This window comes from Bos taurus, chromosome 5 (assembly GCF_002263795.3).
Source record: "Bos taurus isolate L1 Dominette 01449 registration number 42190680 breed Hereford chromosome 5, ARS-UCD2.0, whole genome shotgun sequence".
In the NCBI taxonomy this organism is placed as follows: Eukaryota; Metazoa; Chordata; class Mammalia; order Artiodactyla; family Bovidae; genus Bos; species Bos taurus.
In genome coordinates, this window is record NC_037332.1 from 65,586,738 (window position 1) to 65,609,374 (window position 22,637).

Sequence of the window (22,637 nt, forward strand, 5' to 3'; positions counted from 1 at the left end):
CACTGAGCTATCAGGGAAGCCTGAGTATTTCCTTGGTTAATGTTTAACAGGATTGCTCTCCTAAGCAATGAGTATACTCCAGGGTTACCTTCTGCCATCCTTAGTAAAAGGTTGTCTGCTTATAGAACATAAGCAAGTAATCTCAATATTAGCTTAAACCATTAGGGAGGAAAAAAAGATATTCCAAAGAAAAATATAAATTATTATAGATTATTGGTGCTACTGATTTCTACCAGACCTATAAACAGAGAGCCAGCTTCTAGTTTTTGAAGTGCTGTACAGAAATGATAGTAACACCCAATAAGGATGGACTCTGTTTTACATAAATGAACCCATATCACTCACCAGATTTGGATCATAGTATGCTTCCTGAGTTGGTGGGATGTTGTTTAGCTGAGTGATATTAGCAGGAAGCATTTTCGAACAATTTATTAACATGTGTTCCAGACCTGTTAAATCCTAACAAAGCAAAAATAAAAGCATAAACCTTCTACATACAAGTAATGCTTGTGGTTTTAAAAATATGTTAAAGTCACCAAAGTGTAAGTGCTACCTTCAAAGAGAGTTTGACTGTATGATTCTAAAAGACCCACTAAAAAGAGCAGAATGAGACAATACAAACAACTCATCTTTGCCTCAAAGTGGAACGTACAGGACCGGGAGGCCCCTCTGATACTAGGTGAGCCAGGGGATCACCAGATGGGTGTCCTCCAGCTGGAATCCTCTTGGTGCCCCTTATTCCTGAGTGTCCCACTCCTGGGACTAGAGGATGCCAAGGCAGAGGGGACTCTGCAACACCACGGGTCCGGCTGAGGGCTCCACTCAGCCACGTCTGAAGCCCCTGGATGAACCTGTCATGAGAATCTTCTATGCAGTTATGGTCTGCCTCTTCTCCACACAATACTATAGCAATCCCTAATGAAAGTCTTAAAAAAAGTCATCCTATGAAACACAAACTTCAAAACTGATTTTAATCCTGGCATTAAAAATGGACTAGTTGTGAACACCCTTGTTTACTTGTACTTGCATTACACTGAAGTATGCAGGGGAAAGAGAAGGTATCAAACTTAAAAGTTTCATTTAAAATGTCACAAAATTGGGGGGGGGGGTATAAAATTACAATACCTGCAAACTTAAAGGCAAGTCATGAATTCTGGTGGCCAGCGTGCGGATTTCTCTGTCAGACAGGATGCCAGATTGGTCTGTGTCAACTTCATCAAAAACTTGCGATATGTTCAGCGGCTGAACTGCACTCATGAGATAATAAAAATAAGAGAAGGCAAACTGCATGTCCTCGGAGTGGCGCACTTTGTGAAATGACGTCTTGTCAAATTCTTCAGGGAACCTGTCCAAATGTAACACATTGTGAGATCTGGATACTTACAATATATATGGTACCCCACACTTGTGGCATCAGAATCTTACTTCCCTCCTGCTGAGATAATACTTTCACCACACTAGTTATCAAGTGTCAGAGCCATAGATGCAGCATAGAGAGGATGTGAACTTCAAGCTGCCCTGGCTCTGAGCACAAGCAGAAAATTCAGACGTAAGCGAGACTTACATGTCTTGCAGTTCCTGCATCACGATTCGGTCGATCATGTGAGGCATGTGTGCAGGGACTTTCCGAGATGTGAATCCAAACTTGCTGTTTAGAATTTTGTTCACGTATCGGAGGGAATCGGCGAATGTGTCTTTTAGCTGCCTCCCGGTGTGCTTGCTGTCAGTAAAGTAGGCCAGTTGTGTCTTCAGTGACTCTTCTTCCTGAAAGGAGAATTCCACCCAGCACAGCATTACATTTACTGCACAAGGGTCCTGTGTTAAACAAGAGACGGGGGTACTACTTCAGGTAGCATGGAAATAACTAGTCACTGTCGTTTGGGGAAAATGAAATGAGCACTACACAGGTCTCCTTCTGCATCCTAAGACCAGGGGTCACCTGGTCGAGTTTAGTGAAAGTATCGCAGACAACAGCTGTTTATAGGGTTTTCTTCAGGGACTAGTCATTGACCATGAGATTTCACAGCCCATTACAATGCAACATTTAGAAAATCGATTTACAGTCCATTTGAGAGTGCTTTCAATATGAAGTTATTTCTACTGGTGAAATCAAAGCAGCAAGGACTTGAGTTTTGAAGACACAGGCTAGAATACAAAATTGGTTTCACCATGTAACAGTGTTAATACTATGAAATGTAAAGAGTCCTGTCAAAACCACCAAGAGGTGAAACTGAATGGGCAAAGAATATCGGCAAAGAACCTGAACACACTTTACAGAAGATGAAATAGTTTTCATGAGTTTTCTCAAACTCATGAGAGTATAGATTGACATTAACTGCTGTTGGGTAGTCTGTGGAGAAACAAGCAGGCTTGCACACTGCTTGTCAAAGGAGGAAGGGGTGCAACATAAAAGGACGTATTTTATACACACTAGACCCTTTAACCCAGCAATTCTACCTACAGAAATAAAGCTTCCCCAAGAGTAAGACGTATGTACAAGAATATTTATTGCAACATTAGGTATCTGTAATTGCAAAACACTGGGAACAACTTACAGCTGTTAAAAAACAAGGGCGGTTTGCCCACATACTACCACATCAAAGGTGACTGCAGAGCAGTGTGTGTATAACTCCACTGCTCCAAAACAAACTATGTAGTTTATACAGCTATAGGAAAATAATTGAAGAATACCCACCAAGCCACATATTCACAGTGACTGCCTCAAGGAGATTAAGGAAGGGAGGAGGAGGAGGCCTTTTCCTTTTTTATTGCTTTTTTTGTGTTTTTTTTGCATTGCTTCAATTTTTACCACAAGTTTATAGTGCTACAATTCAGAAAAAAGGAGGGTGGTGGTAGTGAGGACTCAACCACTAGTAAATGCTACCGTGTCAGGGACAAAAAACACCCTGGAGACAATGAAAGGAATGAAACTGCACCCCCTTCACTGGTGAAACTCTCCTACAGCCTAACGTCTGCTCAGGCTGTGCTCTATTCATGACCCAACCTAGACCACAAGGTTTTTTCCTCGGTCTGTTGACTACTCCCCACTTTTCAAAGGTCCACACTTCAGTGGATCCTTATCACACGGCCACAGTTCTGGCCTCCCAGCTTGCTCTTTGAGTCTCTAAGAGCACGGACCCTACTGACCATCCTGCGCTCCTGGATGTTAGCAGAGGGATGGCACTCCCAAGATGCACAAAGGACCCCCGGGCACCGTGAAGGCTGTGGTAAAGGGAGGGAGAGCTCCAACTCTGAGGACCAGCTCACACTCATCTGCTGTTGTGACATAGGGAAAGCTAATGAATTTGTCTGTGTCTCAGGCTTTCCGTTATTGGAAAAGTATGTGATCCGACTGCACAAGGTATGCAAAAGCGGTTTTTGAAATAACATACCAAGTGAAGATAAGATACCATCACTGCTCTGCTAGGAACTCAGGGTATGCCCCTGGCTGATGACTTACTCACTCACACAAAGGCTGCTTCTGAAACTGCAAAATGGGGACCACAATAGCCGAGACCCTTACAAGGTGTTTTTATTGTTAGAATTATTGGGAAGATTCCTGGAGGAGGAAATGGCAACCCACTCCAGTATTCTTGCCTGAGGAGAATTCTTGCCTGAGAACCCCATGGACAGAGGAGTCTGGTGGGCTACTGTCCATGGGGTCACAAAGAGTTGGACATGACTAAAGCAACTTAGCCACATGTGCCGAGTTCAGTGGCGGGCACAGGGAAGTTCTGAATAAACAGTAGCTATTACTTTATCACCACCACTAACAAGGTTACTTTTTTCCTGAGCATGGGAAGGAATAAGGCTGCATGTAACTTACATCAAGCAGATCTTGGAAATACTTTTTCTTCTCCCATGGCAAAAAGCCCAGGTAACTGTCTGTGTATTGCTGCAGTTTTCTTCCAGGTACCACTTCATTGCCACCAGGGTAACTGTTGGCATTTTCCTCTATTTTTTTCTCTTGTTCTTTCCCTGTGATTACCTTTTCCTGTGTGTCCTTGCTTTCCAGTGGGAAAGTCAGAGATGAAAGCTTTTCTCTTGACACAGTTCTGCCTCCTACTTTAGGAGTCACGGTTATTGCCCTGAATCTCGCTTCCAGGGGTGGAATCTGGCTCTGGGAATGGTTGTTCACTGTCATTGTCACTGCTGGAACAGGCGATGACCCCTGGCGTCTTTCAGATGTTCCTAAGTTGCTTTTGTGAGCGTCTTTTGCCAATGGGGCCTCCAAACCGCCATTTCTTTGCTCTGTCGTTAGAGGGTGATTTACTGTTAACTTTCCATTTTGTGGGTTCATCAGAAAAGACCTCAGCAAGGCTGACTTGGACAGGTTGTATCCTTTCATGGTGATGTCTCCACGTTCTAGTTGCAAATCCAAGTTATTAAGGCTCAACTGGGTCTCTTTTGGAAGGAGTGAAATATTGACCTGTGGAATTTCCACCTCCACTTGGAATCTTCTTGTTGTGTTCACATCATGTCTCTTGACCTTAGGGAAGCGTTTTTCTTCAGGGATATCCTCAAACAAGATTTCCGCCTCTGGAAGAAGTGTTGTGGAGCTCATCGAACTTTGGTAAGCCTTCTGGGTGGTAGAATTCCGTTTGGGCTCCTCCCTCGTGTCAACTTCTACTACTATCTGGATTTTGAACTCCTCATCATTTTTACCTTGAAGTGTGAGATTAAAATGTATTGTGGTTGCGTTCATTCCACTGTGCATTAGGAGGTGGATGGTTTTCCACTTATTGGCGATAGAAGCATGTCGGATTATTGGGTTGTCGCTATATGCACCTTCGATCCCCTTTTTGGCTATTTCTGCAAAGCTGAAATAAGGCAGGCATTCACCTTTTGGAACAACATAGTGAGTCTGGTTTGGGAGAAGAGTTACTTTATACAATTCATGAAAATGATCTAGAGGAAAAAACACAAACATGACTTTAAAAAAAAACTACACATTTTCCCCCTTTTCCTTTAATTCTTAGGGTTTGAGTTTTCACTTTCTAAGAGTGACTTTAAGTGGACTTTAAAATAATCAGAAATTCTACCACAAAAGCTATTGGGCTAGGGTTCTTTTGTACTTTCTGAAGCTATCACTATCACTGACATGGAATGCTGGGGCTGGTTCACTACCAAGGTACGACACGATTCTGGACAGCAAACTCCGATGGTCAACGTCTATAAAAAAAAGAACTTTCTGACCAAAAGGACCTTCGTTAATAATCCAGCAACAAGATCCAGTATTCTACCACGCTTATTTAATCAACCACTGGTCTCTTTCTATTGTTCCCCAATTAAACCTTCCCTGTATATTTTCAACTAAGATAAATCTGCTTAGGTTAAGAAAAAAAAGCAGACTAGAGCAATAACAGGAATAGATGCAGCTTCAGTGTCTATGGCTTTCTAAAGATCTGTGTCCTCTTGTAACTCACAATTCGTTTGGATTTCAGGCTGGGAAAGGGCTACCTAGAGAATAAATAATAAAAGTGACCCAAATCCCCTCTATTTATCAAGGATTGTTATCCCCTTATTCTAAATATGTTTTTATGGCAGTAAATATACCTTGCCCACAGTCGCCAGCATCAAACCCACAGGATAAGACATTGCAGGCTTGATCACAGAACTTATCGGCCAACCAGGAATTTGCACATCCTTGATTACAGTAAGAGACGCCAGTCATTCCAGCACCAAAATGCCAGGGCTGTCCGACTCCGATACTTCCGGTGCCCCCAGCTCCTGCAATATAGCGGCTGGCACCACTGTTACCTGGAGGAGGAGGAGGAGGAGAGGATCCTGTGGTGCTTACAATCTCGGGGAAAAAAAGACAGCTCCTAGTTCTCAATCAAGACTGATGCATGAATTTCTACCAGGAAAGGTTCACCCTGTTCTTCAATAGAAGATTTTATGTAGCTTAAAAAGAGACAACCTGACAGTGAACTGGGTGTGGGATGACCAGGCCTTCGCACTTAGAGCTGTGCAACCTACCAGTACAGGCCTTGGATGTGCTCCCGGGGACACGTGTAGATGTGTCCGGAGAAGCAGATGATTCTGAACACTGTGACTCTGAGGACTGACGAGAGCTCGTCCTAATGCAGGCGCCAACCCCCTGCCCGAGCATCACGGCTCTACGAAAGGCCGAGCTCTCGGGGCTGCACAGGCCCTCTGGCACGGCTGTATTCTCTGCCTGAAGCAGTGTGTATTTTTCAAAAGTGCCTCTGACAGATCTGACTGAAACACAAAGCTTTGTTTCTTCCAACACTCTTCTCTTTCCCACACCTGCTTCCTCACGTGGACTAGGGAGATGACAGTGTCTGCACCTACTCTCTTTTCCTCTGGCGGCTGAGAAATTTAAGTGGATAATGGAGGATGCTTTCTAAGTTTAAATGCTTTATAAACTGAAAGGCAATAAATAAATGTAAAAACTTATTTCCTCGACAAGTCCAAATATAAGTGTACAAGACAGGAAGAAGAAGTGCTAAGGAGATGAGATTATTTATTTCTTCTGTGTCTCTTTAGTCGTTCACTGACCTGGAGCAATCTGCTGACAGCCACTGGCCATGAACTCCTACAAAAACCAGTGAGAGTGAGTGATTCTTGCTCTTGAGCTCACATAATTAAGGGTAGGACTGATTTTCATATTTTTGAATAATCAAAGGCATTTGCAAGTGCAGGGTCAACATGGGAAAATGCCCCCAACAATGATAACATGAATAAACTAGGTCACGGGTCCAAGAATGATGGCTAATGAAAAAAATTCCAACAACATAGACAGGTTACACCTGAACACATCCTCACCAGAGCAGTCACCACCGTCCCAATCACAGGCCGAATTATTACAAGCCTTGTCACAATAGCCGTCTTTAATCCAGGATCCTGGGCAGCCCTCAGCACAGTTGGGCACAGGCCATGTCAAATACACCTAGGATAAAGCCAGAAAGAAAATAAAGTGGTTTCTGACTTCTGACACTTATTATGATCTTCCTGACCAGGGATCGAACCCAGGTCTCCCACATTGCAGGCAGATGCTTTAACCTCTGAGCCATCTGGGAAGCCCTATTCTTAAGCTAGGATTCCTTTAAAAGAAAAATCAAACAAATGGAGCCTGAAGAAAGGGCCATCCTGTAGTGGCTTCTTGGTCCCGCCCGGCTGACAGGTCTCAGCCGGCACAGTCACTCTTTTCTGTCACTGGAGGAAAGCAGACTCAGCTTACAGGTTTAGTCTCACAAATGGTCTTATAAATAATCTATTGTTAAATAAAGCAGCAATACGCCAGACTTAAATCCAAGTACAAAAGTGTGCAGGTAGAAAGTGTGCAAGAAGTCACTGCTTTTCTGTGATGCTGTTGTCAGCTCCTGAGTGGATTCATGTATTGTCTCATCGCAAGGCTGAAAAGGGAAGCAGATGACCTCTCAATGTCCTCACCTCCACACGTGAGGTCGTGATGAATTAATCTGCATAGCATCTTGAGCTGTGAACAACTCTGCTTTCCAAACAGCTGACAGGCTACATGCGTGGTGTGTGCTCAGTTGCTCAGTCGTATCAGACTCTCTGCAACCCCATGGACTGTAGCCCAACAGGCTCCTCTGTCCGTGGAATTTTCCAGGCAAGAATACTGGAGTGGGTTGCCATTTCCTACCCAGGGGATCTTCCCAAGCCAGGGAGCAAACTCTCATCTCTTGCATCTCCTGCATTGGCAGGCAGGTTTTTTACCACTGCGTCACCTGGGAAGCCCTGCCCTGCTATATGGTTGCTTCCTAACATTTCTGAAAACTTTTAAAATCTCTACATCTTTGCACAGTCCAGCTACTTGGAAGGGCTTTCTTCATCTGGTTAACTCTCACTTGCTCTTCCAAGCTCATCTCACTCCCGGGATGGCGATGCCTACACAGCTGACACCTGTAACATCTGTGCTCAGGACCAGTTTTTTCCATCCTGCCCCTCAAAGCCAGAGTGAGACTGGCTGCCTTGTGACACTTCATCCATGGCTTTAAAGCACTACGTTGAGCTAAATTTGTCTTGGGCATTTTGCTGATGTGGTGAGCACAATAGTTTCCCAGTGATTTTGCTTTTCCTACTGTTGCAGTAGCAGAAAACACACAGGGTGGGTTTGGGTGTTGAGAACATAAGGAAGCAAGGTTCCTGCTGCAGGAACTTTTCTCACTCCCTGATCGTTACCTCTCCTGAGCTCAGCACTCAAAACTGCTCATGTGGACAAATCTGAATATGATATATATACCGATTTCCCTATGTCCCATCTACAACTTCTAAGTAACTCCTAGACCAGGAACCTCTTAGCTACTCACCTTCTGACCTTTGGAATGACTGTAGAAATCATCTGGCCAGACATCTTTTCCGAACATGACATCATCATTCAGGTAAATGAACTTCTGGGACAGCCCTTCGATGCGATGGATGTGACTTTCAATAGCAGGTGAACTGAAGGTGGGTAAGTGGCTCAGATTTCGAAAAACATCCTTTTAACAGACACAAAACAAACAAGACAGAAGAAGGGGAATGAGAAGGGAGTTTTGTTTTGTTTTTGGAGAGAAATTAGGGAGGGAGGTGAATGGAAGGATTAAAGGAAGGTGGAAGTGGAGGAGCGGAGAGTTGGGGGATGAAATGAGGGACCAGAAAAAGAAAAGGGAAAGACGGAACAGGAAACTGCAGCCTTGTAACACATGGCAAGTCTCTACCTGGTGCGTGACTATCGTCACTCGGGGATTATCGAGGTTCAGCCAGGATGGAATCTGCCCGTTGGTGACGATGAAAATGTTCCGAACCCACGGTGCGTGCCTCTCAATAGATCGCAGTGAGTACCTCAGCTCTTCATTATCTTCGAAACGGCTGGCAGAGACATCTTCATCTTGCTTAGACTGAGGAAAGCATGGGGCACAGAAAGATAGAAAATACCCCTAAGTCACATTACCCCCCGCCCCGACTGTCCCCTCTGTGCTCAGGGAACTCCAGCAAACTTTCAAAGACTGCATCCAGCTTTTAAACTTAAAAAAAAATGCAAAACACTCAGCATATTTAAAACAACAACATAAAAACAGCATTTCTTTCACACACCTTTTCAAAGAAAAGGTTCTTGGCTCTGAATGTAGGTCATTTCAGTTAGTATTAAGCAATGGCAGTGACTGGGAATCAAGTCACTCCTCCGGAAGCCCTCTTCCTTCTAACAGGTGCGTGTGCGCTCACTCATGTCCAGCTCTCCGCAACCCCATGGACCACAGCCCACCAGGCTCCTCTGGCCGTGGAATTCTCTAGGTAAGAATACTGGAGTGGGTTGTCATTTCCTCTTCCAGGGGATTTCCCAACTCAGGGACTGAACCCACATCTCCTGCATTGGTAGGCAGATTCTTTACCATGAGCCACCTGGGAAGCTGTCTTCTAATACAATGACTTATAAATCTTTAATAATCAAAACCCTGAGTTTGGGTTCTAAAAGAATCTCTGCCTTCCTTACCTGGCTGATGGCACTCAGATCCCATAATAAATATGCAGGACTTATGGTCAGTTCCTTTCCATTGATGGTCATATTCTTCTTCGTCTGCTTATTCAGTTCTTGGAAATCTTTGGGATTATTCAACTTTAGAAGTGCTACACTGGCCTCCGAATACAACTGCAACTATAAAATAATAGGAGAGTTACATGTGGGAAAACTGAACAACAAGACATCTTTAAATTCCCAGTTGATCCTTGATCTTAAATATAAATAATATATATACTACATATTGTGTACTAACCAAACTATGTGCTGTTTACTATACCCATTAAATATATATTGCATAATTTAAAAGATTCAAAGTTTCATATACATATTTGAAACAGCAAGCGAGTATCGTGGAGAGAAAACTTACATGGGCCAGACACATTTCCCAAATGAACGCAACAGACCAGCTATTTAGAAACAAGAGAGTTGGGGGCTGTGACAAATGGGACATCTCAGGCCCCATCTGAAAATGCAGCCATTAATCAATAGGGACAAAGGCAGCCAGATCCCTGGAGAGGCCGGAATCCCTAGTATCACATGAAATCTCCCAGTTTTCAACGGTGGCTCATATAGTTTGGATTGTCATGCATACAAACAAAACACATCTGGTCCCCAGTCTGTGACCTCTGTTCTAGAATACTGCCCATCTGCCTACACTGGGGGAAGTCCTGCCAGGTGATGGCGCTGGAACTGTGGCAGGTGGAGAGCACTTCTGCCGGCAGGTGTCTTGCAGCACTCGTGCCCACACCTAGTCCCGGCAGGGCTGCTTGAAGTGCTTGCTCAGGAAAACCACCTTCAGGGGCAGTGTTTTCAAAGCAACCATAAATCCAAGAGGGAACATCACACACATCAACACATTTTACAAGCACATTTCCCCACCTCGACCAGAGTCCACACCACCCTTGATAAGTTTTTTTGTTGTTGCTTTAATTCTGTATCATACAATTTCCTGTGAAGAGAGGCTTTCAGAACTGAAAAAGCAGGGAGAGGGTTGAAAATCACTCATCTAGGACAGCAACACCCTACTGGTGAACTGGCTTTCCTAACAGGGTCAATTTCTTTCTTAATTTTTAGCCTTCTTAATTTATAAAACAGAGCAAGGGACTTCTCTGGTGGTCCAGTGGCTAAGACCCTACGCTCCCAATGCAGGGGGCCCGAGTTGGATCCCCGGTCAGGGAACTAGATCTCAGGTGCCACAACTAAGGTGCAGCCAAATTTTAAAAAATAAATAAATAACAAAACAGAGAAAGCTTTTGCATCTGCTGCTGCTGCTGCTAAGTCGCTTCAGTCGTGTCCGACTCTGTGCGACCCCATAGACGGCAGCCACCAGGCTCCCCCGCCCCTGGGATTCTCCAGGCAAGAACACTGGAGTGGCTTGCCATTTCCTTCTCCAATGCATGAAAGTGAAAAGTGAAAGTGAAGTCGCTCAATTGTGTCCGACTCTTCGCGACCCCATGGACTGCAGCCCACTAGCCTCCTCCGTCCATGGGATTTTCTAGGCAAGAGGACTGGAGTGGGGTGCCATTACCTTCTCCCTTTTTTGCATATGCTACATGACTATATTTAGGTCATCCTGCAAAGTTTCCTGAGTTTATGTAGGCCAAAAGTAGAGGTCAGAGTTAGAATTTCATTTATAATCTCTGCTCCTTTGTATTATGTAGACACTAACTCTCACTGCAAATTGTGTGTGTGTGTGTGTGTGTGTGTGTGTACGCACGCGCTGTCCTCTTTACTGATCGATTTCTCTCACCTAACAGTATCTGGTATACACAAAGCACTCACCGCAGGCCTGTTCATGCCACTGCCACTGTTCTGCCTCACTCTGTAGGAGAGGGATTGGAGGCAGGCCACGCAGGGCAAGGTCCTCAGTCTGTTCTAAGTACCTAACAGCCTCCCTGTCCTCCCCCAGCCCCCCTCCCATAGAGACACTCACAGAACCTCACAGGGCTCCCTGGAGTGCAAAAATCACTATTCTAGGATATATAAACGTAGTACTTTAATATCCTAATTTAAGTTTAAATTTATTGGGAAAGTGAAAATCACTCAGTCCTGTCCAACTCCTTGTGACCCCATGCACTGTATAGTCCATGGAATTCTCCAGGCCAGAATACTGGAGTGGGTAGCCTTTCCCTTCTCCAGGGGATCTTCCCAACCCAGGGATCGAACCCAGGTCTCCTTCATTGCAAGCAGATTCTTTATCAGCTGAGCCACAAGGGAAGCCTAATTATGAAAGTGAAAGTACCCTTTATTAATCTCTTCTACTCAAGCTGCTTTTATTCTAGAAAACTACTTTGAAATTTCACAGGAATTTGTCTAAGAGATGGAAAATTGGAAAAGAGATGAAAACTAAAGAGCTTAAAGGAACGTTTGTATGTATGAAAAAAATTTTCTGTCAACTGTCTTGAGTGGTGTAAAGGGTCCTGTGTTGGCCGCTAGGTGGCACCCTAATCCCAGATGCCTTAATTACTCTTTAGGGAAGACAGGAGGTGGTAAGGAAACCACAGTGTGGTGAGTGCCTCAGGCTGGAGTTCTTAGCTTGGGAATCTGTGGGTCAACTGGTTCCATATATAACTTCTTACTTGAGATTACAAGTCAGTCTTAATTCTTTAAATTACAAGACAGAACAAGTTCTACACCCACCCCCTGCAGACCCATAGCCAGACATATAACATGACTGAGAAATGAAGTTTTGCTATTTTTTAAGCCACTGGGACTTTAGGATGTTTGTTACAATAACATTATCTAGAATGATGTGACCGATACACCTTTAGATGGTAGTGTGAGGTTAGGGACAAAAATGTGCCAGCTAATGCCACTGAAAAACAAATTAGCTCTTTTTAGTAATTACAGAACTCAAGCAACTAGGTCTTAGTATGTCCTGGTGGTTTTCTAAAACTTGTATCAGTTTCAGAGGTGCCTGTGTTTAATCTACCAGAATGCTCACTTGAGAAACAAAACCACAATAAAGGGTGCCTGAAAATGGTTTTGTTTGCAAAACAAACAAAATTGTATATGCTTTAAAAGGTTCACAAGATGGCTTCAGGGAAAGCACTGGAAAAAGGGGCATTAGTACAAATATTAATACAATTTACTATGACCTTGAACATGTCATGCCTTGAACAGAGGTTTGAGGGGTAAGAGTCCAAGTCAGACAGTAAGCTGTTCCCACCTTGCCCAACTGTCCTTCCTGCAGAAACAAATTATCAGTAACTGATCAGCCTTCGAGGATCACATGTAGCCTCCTTCTCTTTGGAAACTTGTCTCTGATCCATGCAGATCTTTCCTTCTTGTCTCCAAAATGCCAGCTCATCCTTGATAGCTAACCCCATACTATCCTGTTTTGCTACCTGACCACTACATATACAAATATATTGCCTCCAAAACAGCCTGAGGACAAGTGCATGTCCTCCATTTCTGCACGCCCACGCAGCAACCAGCATCACTTAATTCAACCAAAAGTGAGAATGCACTTGACAGCTTGGGGAAGATCTTCTGCCTGCTCTAACATATGTTGAAGTGAACAAAAACAAAACCCAAGAAAACAAATGAAAAATTCACCATGAATGAAAACGTCCAAAAAGAAAATGATTTAGAGAAAGCTGAAAATAAAGACCATGGATATATGCTGCTGCTGCTGCTGCTGCTAAGTCGCTTCAGTCGTGTCTGACTCTGTGCAACCCCAGAGATGGCAGCCCATATATGCTAGTATAAAATAAATTTTTTTTAAAAGACCATGATAACCTGATTTCTCAAAAGTTGAATTCTGTGTCCATCACATAAAAAAAAAATTCTACAGCAAAATTAGAGGGTAATTAATCAGATCACAAAAGGACTCACATCTCAAGGTATTGGGTAAAAAGTTCATTTGGATTTTTCTGTTAAGATGATAGGATTCTTCAGGCAAGAATACTGGAATGGGTAGCCATTCCCTTCTCCTGGGGATCTTCCCCAGCCAGGGGTCAAACCTGGGTCTCCCCCATTGCAGGCAGATTCTCTACCATCTGAGCCCACCAGGGAAGCCCTAAGATGTTATAGAGAAACCCAAACAAAATTTTTGGCCAACCCAGTATCTCAAACTAGAAATTTTTCAATAGAGAAGACTGCTTGATTTGTAAGATTACAGTCCACAGAAGAATTTTCATGAATTCGAATCTATCACCTTGCAAACAAAACCATTTTCAACTAACTCCCACTTTCCCTGACGGGGGTAAGAAGGGAATCTTACCTTGTTTTTCACTAAACACGATGATGAAGGCCAAGTTGTTGGATGTATAAAATCATGACATCAAAAAACTAAAAGACTCCTTTGAATAATGACTCCACTAAAACGGTTCCCTTTACATCCCAGGACACTGTATATGGCGGGTATCAGAGTCTTGCTTCTTGCTCATTCTCAACAAGGCCCCCTAAATGCCAGGCCCAGAGATGATCACTAGGGTACAAATGGGCAGGCAGTACTTGTCCTGAGATGCTCGCAGCCCGCCCAGGGTCTCTGGGACAGAACTGAGCCCTAGGTGGCTTTGGAGGTCACGAGCCTTAGCAAAAGCCACCTGGAGGGTCCTGGGAAGGCACAGTGGTTCAGCCGTTCAGGTCCTGAACAGGAACCAACGTCTCAGGCCTTCCTCCCACGTGCCATAGGGCACCTCCAATGTATTACCCCAAACTGAGCTTTCAGTTTCCTTCCCCAAATCTTACTTCTCCCATGAAGCTCTGAGTGTGGTTAATGTCAGTATGTCCATCTTCACTGGTTCACATCCACTTCCCCTTTCATTTTTCCTTCTATGTCCTCCAGGAGCTAGTAAGTCACTGGGTCAGGCTGAGGGTTTCTCAGATGGTTCTGGAACCATTCTCATCACTGGCACCTCTGCCAAGGCCCTTGTGGAACCTGAATGTCTTGTTGGGCTGTGGCAGCAGTGGCTGGGCTGGTTTCACTCGGTTATCCTTGGCACAGTCCCTGGCACATAGCAGGTGTTTAATCAGTGCTAAACTGGGAACCCAGTGGTTGGAAACTTCATTCTCAGGGTGCCCGTAATAGAACCAGGAAGTAGGACCCAAGGAAAGACAGTGCCTTGGAGAACCAGGCTTAAATGCTGACACCACCATCTTTCTGTGCTTCCTCTTTCTCATTTTTTCTTGAGCCTCCAAAAATCAGAAGCCAATAGCACTGTGACAATGAGCTGCAATAAATACTGTGTACACCTGACTGGATTCCCCAGGAGGTGCCAGCCTCCACAACAACAGGTCTGGGGAATCCAGATCAACCTCCAGCCGGGTGAATGGCGGAGGAGGGGGTGTCCCCGTGGACAGAGCCTGGGGTTCTACTGCCTAGTTCAAGTCCTGCTCCTCCCTGCCTCTCCTGGCACTCACCACTCCACACTGCCCCAAACCAGCCTACCAAAGAGGTGACCACGACTTGGATCTTTTGGCAGGCCATGCCCACCTAGCAGCAGATTCGCTGGTCAAAAGTACAGACACTAAGTCTACACTGGTACAACTAACAGCTATGGCACCCCACTCCAATACTCTTGCCTGGAAAATCCCATGGATGGAGGAGCCTGGTGGGCTGCAATCCATGGGGTCGCAAAGAGTCGGACACAATTGAGCGACTTCACTTTCACTTTTCACTTTCCTGCACTGGAGAAGAAAATGGCAACCCACTCCAGTGTTCTTGCCTGGAGAATCCCAGGGACAGTGGAGCCTGGTGGGCTGCCGTCCATGGGGCTGTACAGAGTGGGACACGACTGAAGCGACTTAGCAGCAGCAGCAGCAGGAAGCCAAGAAGCCGAATAAATGCTGATCTATGGTTTTATCTGCCCAAATCAATACTAAAAATAATTCAGGGGAAGGAGGAATATATTTATTTTAAGAAAAAACTACAGATTAAGAAATAATTCAAAAAAAAAAGAAATAATTCAACCCTCATTGGGCTGGGCATTACCGTATTTCCAGGTACCAGAAAGAAAATTATGGGGGATAATATGAAGAAAAGACAGAAATGTCATTCATATTACCAAGGTATTTACAAAGGTAATACAAAGTACCTTAAAACAGTGAAACACTTAAGGGGAAAGGAAAGAAAGGGAACTTGGACAGGCAGATAGAAAACAGACTAGACGTAAACTCAATAACCCCATAGTCACAGCTCTCCCCACCACCACCTCCACCTCCATCCCTTCACCTCCCATTGTTAAATGGCATCAACAGGAGACAGAAGGAAGAAGCAGGAAGCTAAAAACTGGCAGAATTTAGAGAACATTTCTTTGTAAAGTCAGGAAGAGTGGAGCCTAGCAAATTCTGAACCAAGACCTGTATGCCCTTCCATGCTGAGGGAGGAAGCATTCATACTGTACAACCCAGGCTACTGCTGACAGAACAGCAGGCATCCTGACAGAAGGTCGAAAGGACGGTACACCCACACAAACTGTGCCCTACATCAATCAGACACATGGCTCTAAGGACAAGAAGGGTTAACACATGTCACAGCCTCCAAGGTCAACTCGAACGGATGGGCTCGGTGTTCAAGTGTGAAGAGTTAACATGTATAAATGCTATATACGTTTGTGGCTCAGCTAGCTATTAAGGAATGAAGGGCTCAAATTTCCAAGTATCTGCAGCATTCCCCTATGTGAGTGGAAGCTCCAGGTTGGGGACTAGTGTACGTACAAACACGTGCTGGACCTCCCCCACCACCTCCTTCCACGCTCACACTGCCACCAGGACTTCTGTCCACTACTACATTCTTAGCAGCTGTAACAGCACCTGACCCACACAGACGCTCCTTTGTTAAACAAATGAATCCTTATTCTGCCTGGGAAACCTACAATCCAAGTCAGACTCCTAAAATTTGGAATTAAGAGTAAAAAGAGTAAAATTAAGAGTAAAAAAACTCCAGAATCTTCTACAAATAAAAAGCTGTCTTCACGACAGCATATGTGACAGAATGGAGAACCTCTTTGCTTCATTTGGGTTTTTTGGTTTATTTTTTGGCCATGCCACTGGGTTTATCGAATCTTAGTTCCCCAACCAGGGATTGAACCTGCACCCTCAACAGTAAAAGCAGAGTCCTAACCACTGGACCACCAGGGAATTCCCCCTCTCTGCTTCTTGTTGTCAGCTATACTATTAATATAACGGAAGGGGCTGCCAAGAAGAGGCATTCGTTAAACGGGATGTGCTATACTAGTTGCTCTATTTTCTAAGCTCTTACCAGTTTTATTTTAGAAGAAAGATTTTCTGGCAGTTTTGCTTTTAGTTGATTTGTTTCCTTGAATGTCGGTGGAAATCCACTCAGGAAAGCCAAATCTTGCATTAGCACTAGCCCAGGGACTTCCTTATCTGTTGTCTAAAATAAGAACAGGAAAAACACAGCTCACTTTCCACATCATAAGGCTGGTGAAAACTTACAGCTGAGAAAACTAGGAAAGATCTATTACTGCATCACACAAACTTCAAAACAATAATGGTATGATTATTTAAATCAATACTAGTACTGGAAAGCTAGGCTTAGAGGAAAAGTAAACATTAAAAAGCCTCTCAAAGTAAAACAGCTTGATTTCTCACACTTTTATTCTAATGGATTGCAAAAACACAGCTAATTTGAAGTAACATACCAAATAGCCCCTCCAAACTGTCTGTCTGCTGTTTCCTTTAAACATTCCAGCCTGGGCATCTTCAACTACAACAGAGAATACAATAAACAAGCATGATTTTAGTGAATACTTAACCATGATGTCTGGCAGGACACTGTACAAGGCATTTTGAGAGCTGCCAAATTCTCCAGTGGCCACGTATGGATGTGGGAGTTGGACCATAAAGAAAGCTGAGCGCCCAAGAATTGATGCTTTTGAACTGTGGTGCTGGAGAAGACTCTTGAGAGTCCCTTGGACTGCAAAGAAATCCAACCAGTCCATCCTAAAGGAGATCAATCCTGAATATTCATTGGAAGGACCTGATGTGAAGAGCTGACTCATTTGAAAAGACCCTGATGCTGGGAAAGATTGAGGGCAGAGGAGAAGGGGCTGACAGAGGATGAGATGATTGGATGGCATCACCGACTCGATGGACATGAGTTTGAGTAGCCTCCAGGAGTTGGTGATGGACAGGGAAGTGTGCTGAAGTCCATGGGGTTACAAAGAGTTGGACACGACTGAGCGACTGAACTGAAACCAGTATAACACATGGTCTCAAAGAAAAGGTAGTTGGGGGAGACAAAATTAACCCATCCAATAAAAGGGGAGCTACTGTAACCCACTGTAATTCTGCAGTACTGAAGGAGAGGCTCCTGTGTGCAGAGGAAACAGAAATGAAAGATTGACAGGAATCACAGAGGTAGGACCAAACATCAAACATCGACAAGTTTCATTTAAAAAATAAAATTGATTGACCAGAGTAAAACATTTGGGAGTGGTGGGTACAAGGAAAAGAGGGCAACCAGAAGGGGCCCTTGAAAGCCAAGCCAGTGGCATTATTGATAGATGGATGGTGGAGAGCCACTGTAGGTCCTGGGGATTCCCCCAGAGTCACAGTGAACTCCTGTGATTTATCAGGTAATGTGATTAGAGCAAATTAAGTTGGGGGTAGGGAGGATGATAGGAGAAGGCAATGGCACCCCACTCCAGTACTCTTGCCTGGAAAATCCCATGGACTGAGGAGCCTGGAGGGCTGCAGTCCCTGGGGTCGCTAAGAGTTGGACACGACTGAGAGACTTCACTTTCACTTTTCACTTTCACGCATTGGAGAAGGAAATGGCAACCCACTCCAGTGTTCTTGCTTGGAGGGTCCCAGGGACGGGGGAGCCTGGTGGGCTGCCGTCTATGGGGTCGCACAGAGTCGGACACGACTGAAGCGACGCAGCAGGGAGGGTGACAGGCCTCCCAGGTGGTGCAGTGGTAAAGAATCGCCTGCTAACATAGGAGACCTGGGTTCAATCCCTGGGTCGGGACAATCCCCTGGACTAGGAAATGGCAACCCATTTCAGTATTCTTGCCTTGGAAATCCCCCGGACAGAGGAGCCTGGCAGGCTACAGTCCGTGAGGTCGCCAAGAGTCATACATGACTGAGCAACTAAGCATGCACAAGCAAGGAAAGTGATGATGCGTGCCTACCAGGAGACAGGTGTCAAGTGATGGGGACAAATGAAATCAGCAAACTTGCTGACATTTGGGGAGCTTGGAAAACAGGAGAGATCAGAAGGCTGTAATTCTCATTCTCAAAACAGACACAGAAAGCAGGGTCTACAGATTATACCCTGCAAGATGGATGTCAACCCTGGGGAAGAGTCTCAAATGTACCATAAAAATATAGTTGGTGAGTACTGGAGAAAGTCTTCACAATATACTGTTTATCTTTAATGGAAGCACTGAGTGCTAACAGCATGAGTTCATTATGGATAAATTTATCAGATATACATCTCACTCTGTCCCCATCTGTCTCTCCCCGTTGATAAGGTGGATTCTATACTGGTAGATCATTTCATGGCAAACACACAGAGGAAAAGTGGAAACAGTGACAGATTTTATTTTCTTTGGCTCCAAAATCACTGCGGATGGTGACTGCAGCCATGAAATTAAAAGACGCTTGCTCTTTGGAAGGAAAGCTATGACAAATCTAGACAGCGTATTAAAAAGTAGAGATATCACTTTGCTGACAAAGGTCCATATAGTTAAAGCTATGGTTTTTCCAGTAGTCATGTATGGATGTGAGCATTGAATCATAAAAAAGGTTGACCACCACGGAATTGATGCTTTCAAATTGTGGTGCTGGAGAAGACTCTTGAGAGTCCCTTGGACTGCAAGGAGATAAAACCAGTCAATCCTAAAAGAAATCAACCCTAAATATTCACGGGAAGGACTCATACTGAAGCTGAAGCGCTAATGCTTTGGCCACATGATGCAAAGAGCCGACTCATTGGAAAAGACCCTGATGCTGGGAAAGACTGAAGGCAGGAGGAGAAGAGGGTGACAGAGGATGAGATGGTTGGCTGGCATCACTGACTCGATGGACACGAGTTCAAGAAACCTCCGGGAGTTGATGACGGACAGGGAAGCCTGGCGTGCTGCAGTCCACGGGGTCACAAAGAGTCAAAACACGACTTAGCAACTGAACAACAATACTGGTCAATCAGACAATTAGAAGAGTTGCACAATATGTATTTGTTCATAATCTCAGGAAGGCAGCTAAACACCACCTCATGTCATCTTTATGGGTCTAACAGAGACTAGATCTCAAGTTAGGCACGTTATAACCAATTCTGACCAGAAAGTATAAAATTATAAAAGCTACAGTCAACCCAGAGAGGGGTTTTGGAGGTCTGCTATAGGTTCTGTCTTATTCAACAATCCATCAAGGTTTTGGAAGATACAGAAGTGATGCTTGTGAAATGTGTGGGCTTACAGGAAGCCAACAGAAAAGCTGTTACCTTGGTAACAGACCAAGGGTTCTCCAAAGTCCTTGACTGTTTAGAGCCATCAGTCAAATCTAGCAAAATAAAGTCTCCTACAAGTAAAGGTAAGATCTTTAACTGGGCAACAAAACAAAACCAAGTATAAGTTAAAAGGAATCTTTGAATAAAAATCAAAATAAAAAAAATTAAATAAAATGGGTATTTGAGTTAGTAAATATAAGTTTTTTAAAAAGACTTAGAGGAGTTTTAGTCGACAGTGAGTTCAGGATGAGTCGGTAATGCTAAGGCCATACTGAATTTCCTCCTAATGCTGTGCTTCTAAGCAGGAGAGGGCTTAGAATAAGCAGGGTGATATTCCCCAACACCAACCCATCAGGAAACCCTATTGAGTTGGCCTTCAAATTGTCCAGACTCTAACCACTTCTCACCACCACACTAATCCAAGCCCCTTTCCTTCTTACCTCAATTATTACAACCTTTGCCCCTCCTCAGTCTATTCCCACTATAGCAGCCAGACTGATTCTTCTGGAACATAAGTCAGATCACAAAACCCTTCAATGATTGATTCCTCAACACACACTGATTTAAAAGCAAAAGCCTGTCATGGCTAACCTCAGCCTGTACCATTTGGTACCTGTTACTTCTCTGGGCTCATCTCTTGCTCTCTCCTCCTTGTTCACTCTATCCTAGCCACACTGGCCTCCCTGCTCTTCTTCGAACATGTCAGACAGACTCCTGCCTTAGGGGCTTTCCACTGGCTATTCCACTTACCTTGTATATAGGGAATATATGGAGAAGCACTGCTTGCCCACATACTCATGTGGCAGGCTCTCTCACCTCCTTCAAATTTTCATTAAAAATCACCTTCTCGGGGAGTCTGCCCTACCCTCCTCCCCCAATTTCCCCTGTTCTATTTTTCTCTACAGCATTCATCTACAAACTATAGGATTTAACCTGTATGCTGTATCAGTTGTCTGATCCCTGTGCCAAGATGTAAATTTGATGAGGGCAGAGATTTCTGTCCATCTGTTCACTTCTGCATCTGGCATATAGTATGCACTTGATAAACAGTGAAGAAACAGTCCCTGTCTCTTTGAAGACTGAACCACACTGGAATAATGTTCAACTCCAGCTGAAACACTTTAAAGGTAATAGAAACTAAAGTTCCTTCTGAGAGGAGCAAACTAGGGTGCAGTCAAGTACCTAAGAGACAGCTAAAGGAAGAAGAGGAAATGTTACACAGGACAGGGATTAGCTCCATAGGATCCCAAGGGTACAAACTGAACCAGTGTGAGAAAGCTATAAGGAAGCACTTTGTAGTTCCTCATAAAAATCAATGTAGTCCAGAGGCAGAATCAGTTGTCACCGGAGGAAATTCATTTCCTAAACATCAAAGGAGATAAGCTTGACTGGAAAACCCATTTTGCTGAGGAGATGCGGGTCTTGGCTGCAGGGCTGGACTGTGTGACTGCTGAAGTCCTGTCCAATCGGCAGTCAAGGATACAACAGAAGTGGTAGGGTGATCAGGAGAGGGCAGAAATGACACATTTCAGAAGGAAAAAAAAAACCAGATCTCAATGATTAACTGGAAAGAGGTTAAATAAGATTATCTTTAAAATGCCAAACATGGCTACAATTTCTTAATCTAGATCAGGGTTTGGCAGTCCATGGTCCAAAATCTAGCCACTACTGGATTCAGCATGGCCCCAATCTAAAAACAATGTTAACATTTTTAAACGGCTGAATGTTTATACAAATACCTACATGATATCTGGCATTTTGCCTCTTAGCCCACAAAGCCTAAACTATTTACTACCTGGTCCTTTACAAAACAATTCTGCTATCCGTGATCTAGATACTTAAGCATGATAAAAGAGTGAGTTTGTGGCCTACTAAAAATGGAAGCTACGTGAAGGCAGGAATGTGCCCTTTTTTCCTCTGCTGTTTGCCTAAAACAACAACCAAGTCAGAGCAGTGGCTCAACAAATATTTACTAAATGAGTCAATGTGATAAGGAGGACAGTCAAATAAAAACCCAAGTGGAAATTAAAAACCAGTGTTTAAGAGACTATTACTTACTACGAATCTTACCTATATCACACTTTACAATCCTTTTTTTTGGCCACGTGTGGGACCTGAGTTCCCTGACCAGTGATCAAACCCACACCCCCTGCATTGGAAGTGTGGAGTCTTAACCACTGGACTGCCAGGGAAACCCCAAACTTTACAATCTTTTACATCTTTGACACATCATAAAATGAGTAGAGGAAAACCCAAGATTCTCTCCATAGACTTTATAACTGAGTTATAATTGCTAACATAATATCATTCCTTTTTCTCTTCCGGTGAAGTGTTATCAGAGTAAATTGCCAGTATCCACTGGATCATTGAAAAAGCAAGCAAGGTACAAAAAAAAATCTACTTCTGCTTTATTGACTACTCCAAAGCCTTTAACTGTGTGGATCACAACAAATTGTGGAAAATTCTTAAAGAGATGGGAATACCAGATCACCTGACCTGCCTCCTGAGAAATCTGTATGCGGGTCAAGAAGCAACAGTTAGAACTGGATATGGAACAACAGACCAGTTCCAAATTGGGAAAGGAGTATGTCAAGGTTGCAAACTGTCACCCTGTAGTACATCATGTGAAATACCGGGCTGGATGAAGCACAAGCTAGAATCAAGATTGCCGGGAGAAATATCAATAACCTCAGGTATGCAGATGACACCACCCTTATGGCAGAAAAC

At 44.0% G+C, this 22,637-nt stretch overlaps 1 protein-coding gene across 4 annotated transcripts in view; it reads right to left on the reverse strand.

The window, feature by feature from the left end:
* Window positions 1-22,637, reverse strand: part of GNPTAB (N-acetylglucosamine-1-phosphate transferase subunits alpha and beta) — an 83,796-nt gene that overhangs the window by 14,523 nt on the left and 46,636 nt on the right. For 2 of the 4 annotated variants that reach the window (XM_024991564.2, NM_001192228.2), the window contains exons 6-16: window positions 17,098-17,162; window positions 16,695-16,829; window positions 9,461-9,622; window positions 8,688-8,867; window positions 8,298-8,468; window positions 6,790-6,913; window positions 5,557-5,760; window positions 3,827-4,908; window positions 1,565-1,764; window positions 1,126-1,345; window positions 346-459 (exon numbers count right to left, since the gene is read on the reverse strand). In XM_024991564.2, the coding sequence (XP_024847332.1) occupies window positions 346-459; window positions 1,126-1,345; window positions 1,565-1,764; window positions 3,827-4,908; window positions 5,557-5,760; window positions 6,790-6,913; window positions 8,298-8,468; window positions 8,688-8,867; window positions 9,461-9,622; window positions 16,695-16,829; window positions 17,098-17,162 (2,657 nt within the window). The remainder of the gene's footprint in view (window positions 1-345; window positions 460-1,125; window positions 1,346-1,564; window positions 1,765-3,826; window positions 4,909-5,556; window positions 5,761-6,789; window positions 6,914-8,297; window positions 8,469-8,687; window positions 8,868-9,460; window positions 9,623-16,694; window positions 16,830-17,097; window positions 17,163-22,637) is intronic. The other 2 variants (XM_010805141.3, XM_010805143.4) reach the window with 2 other exon arrangements.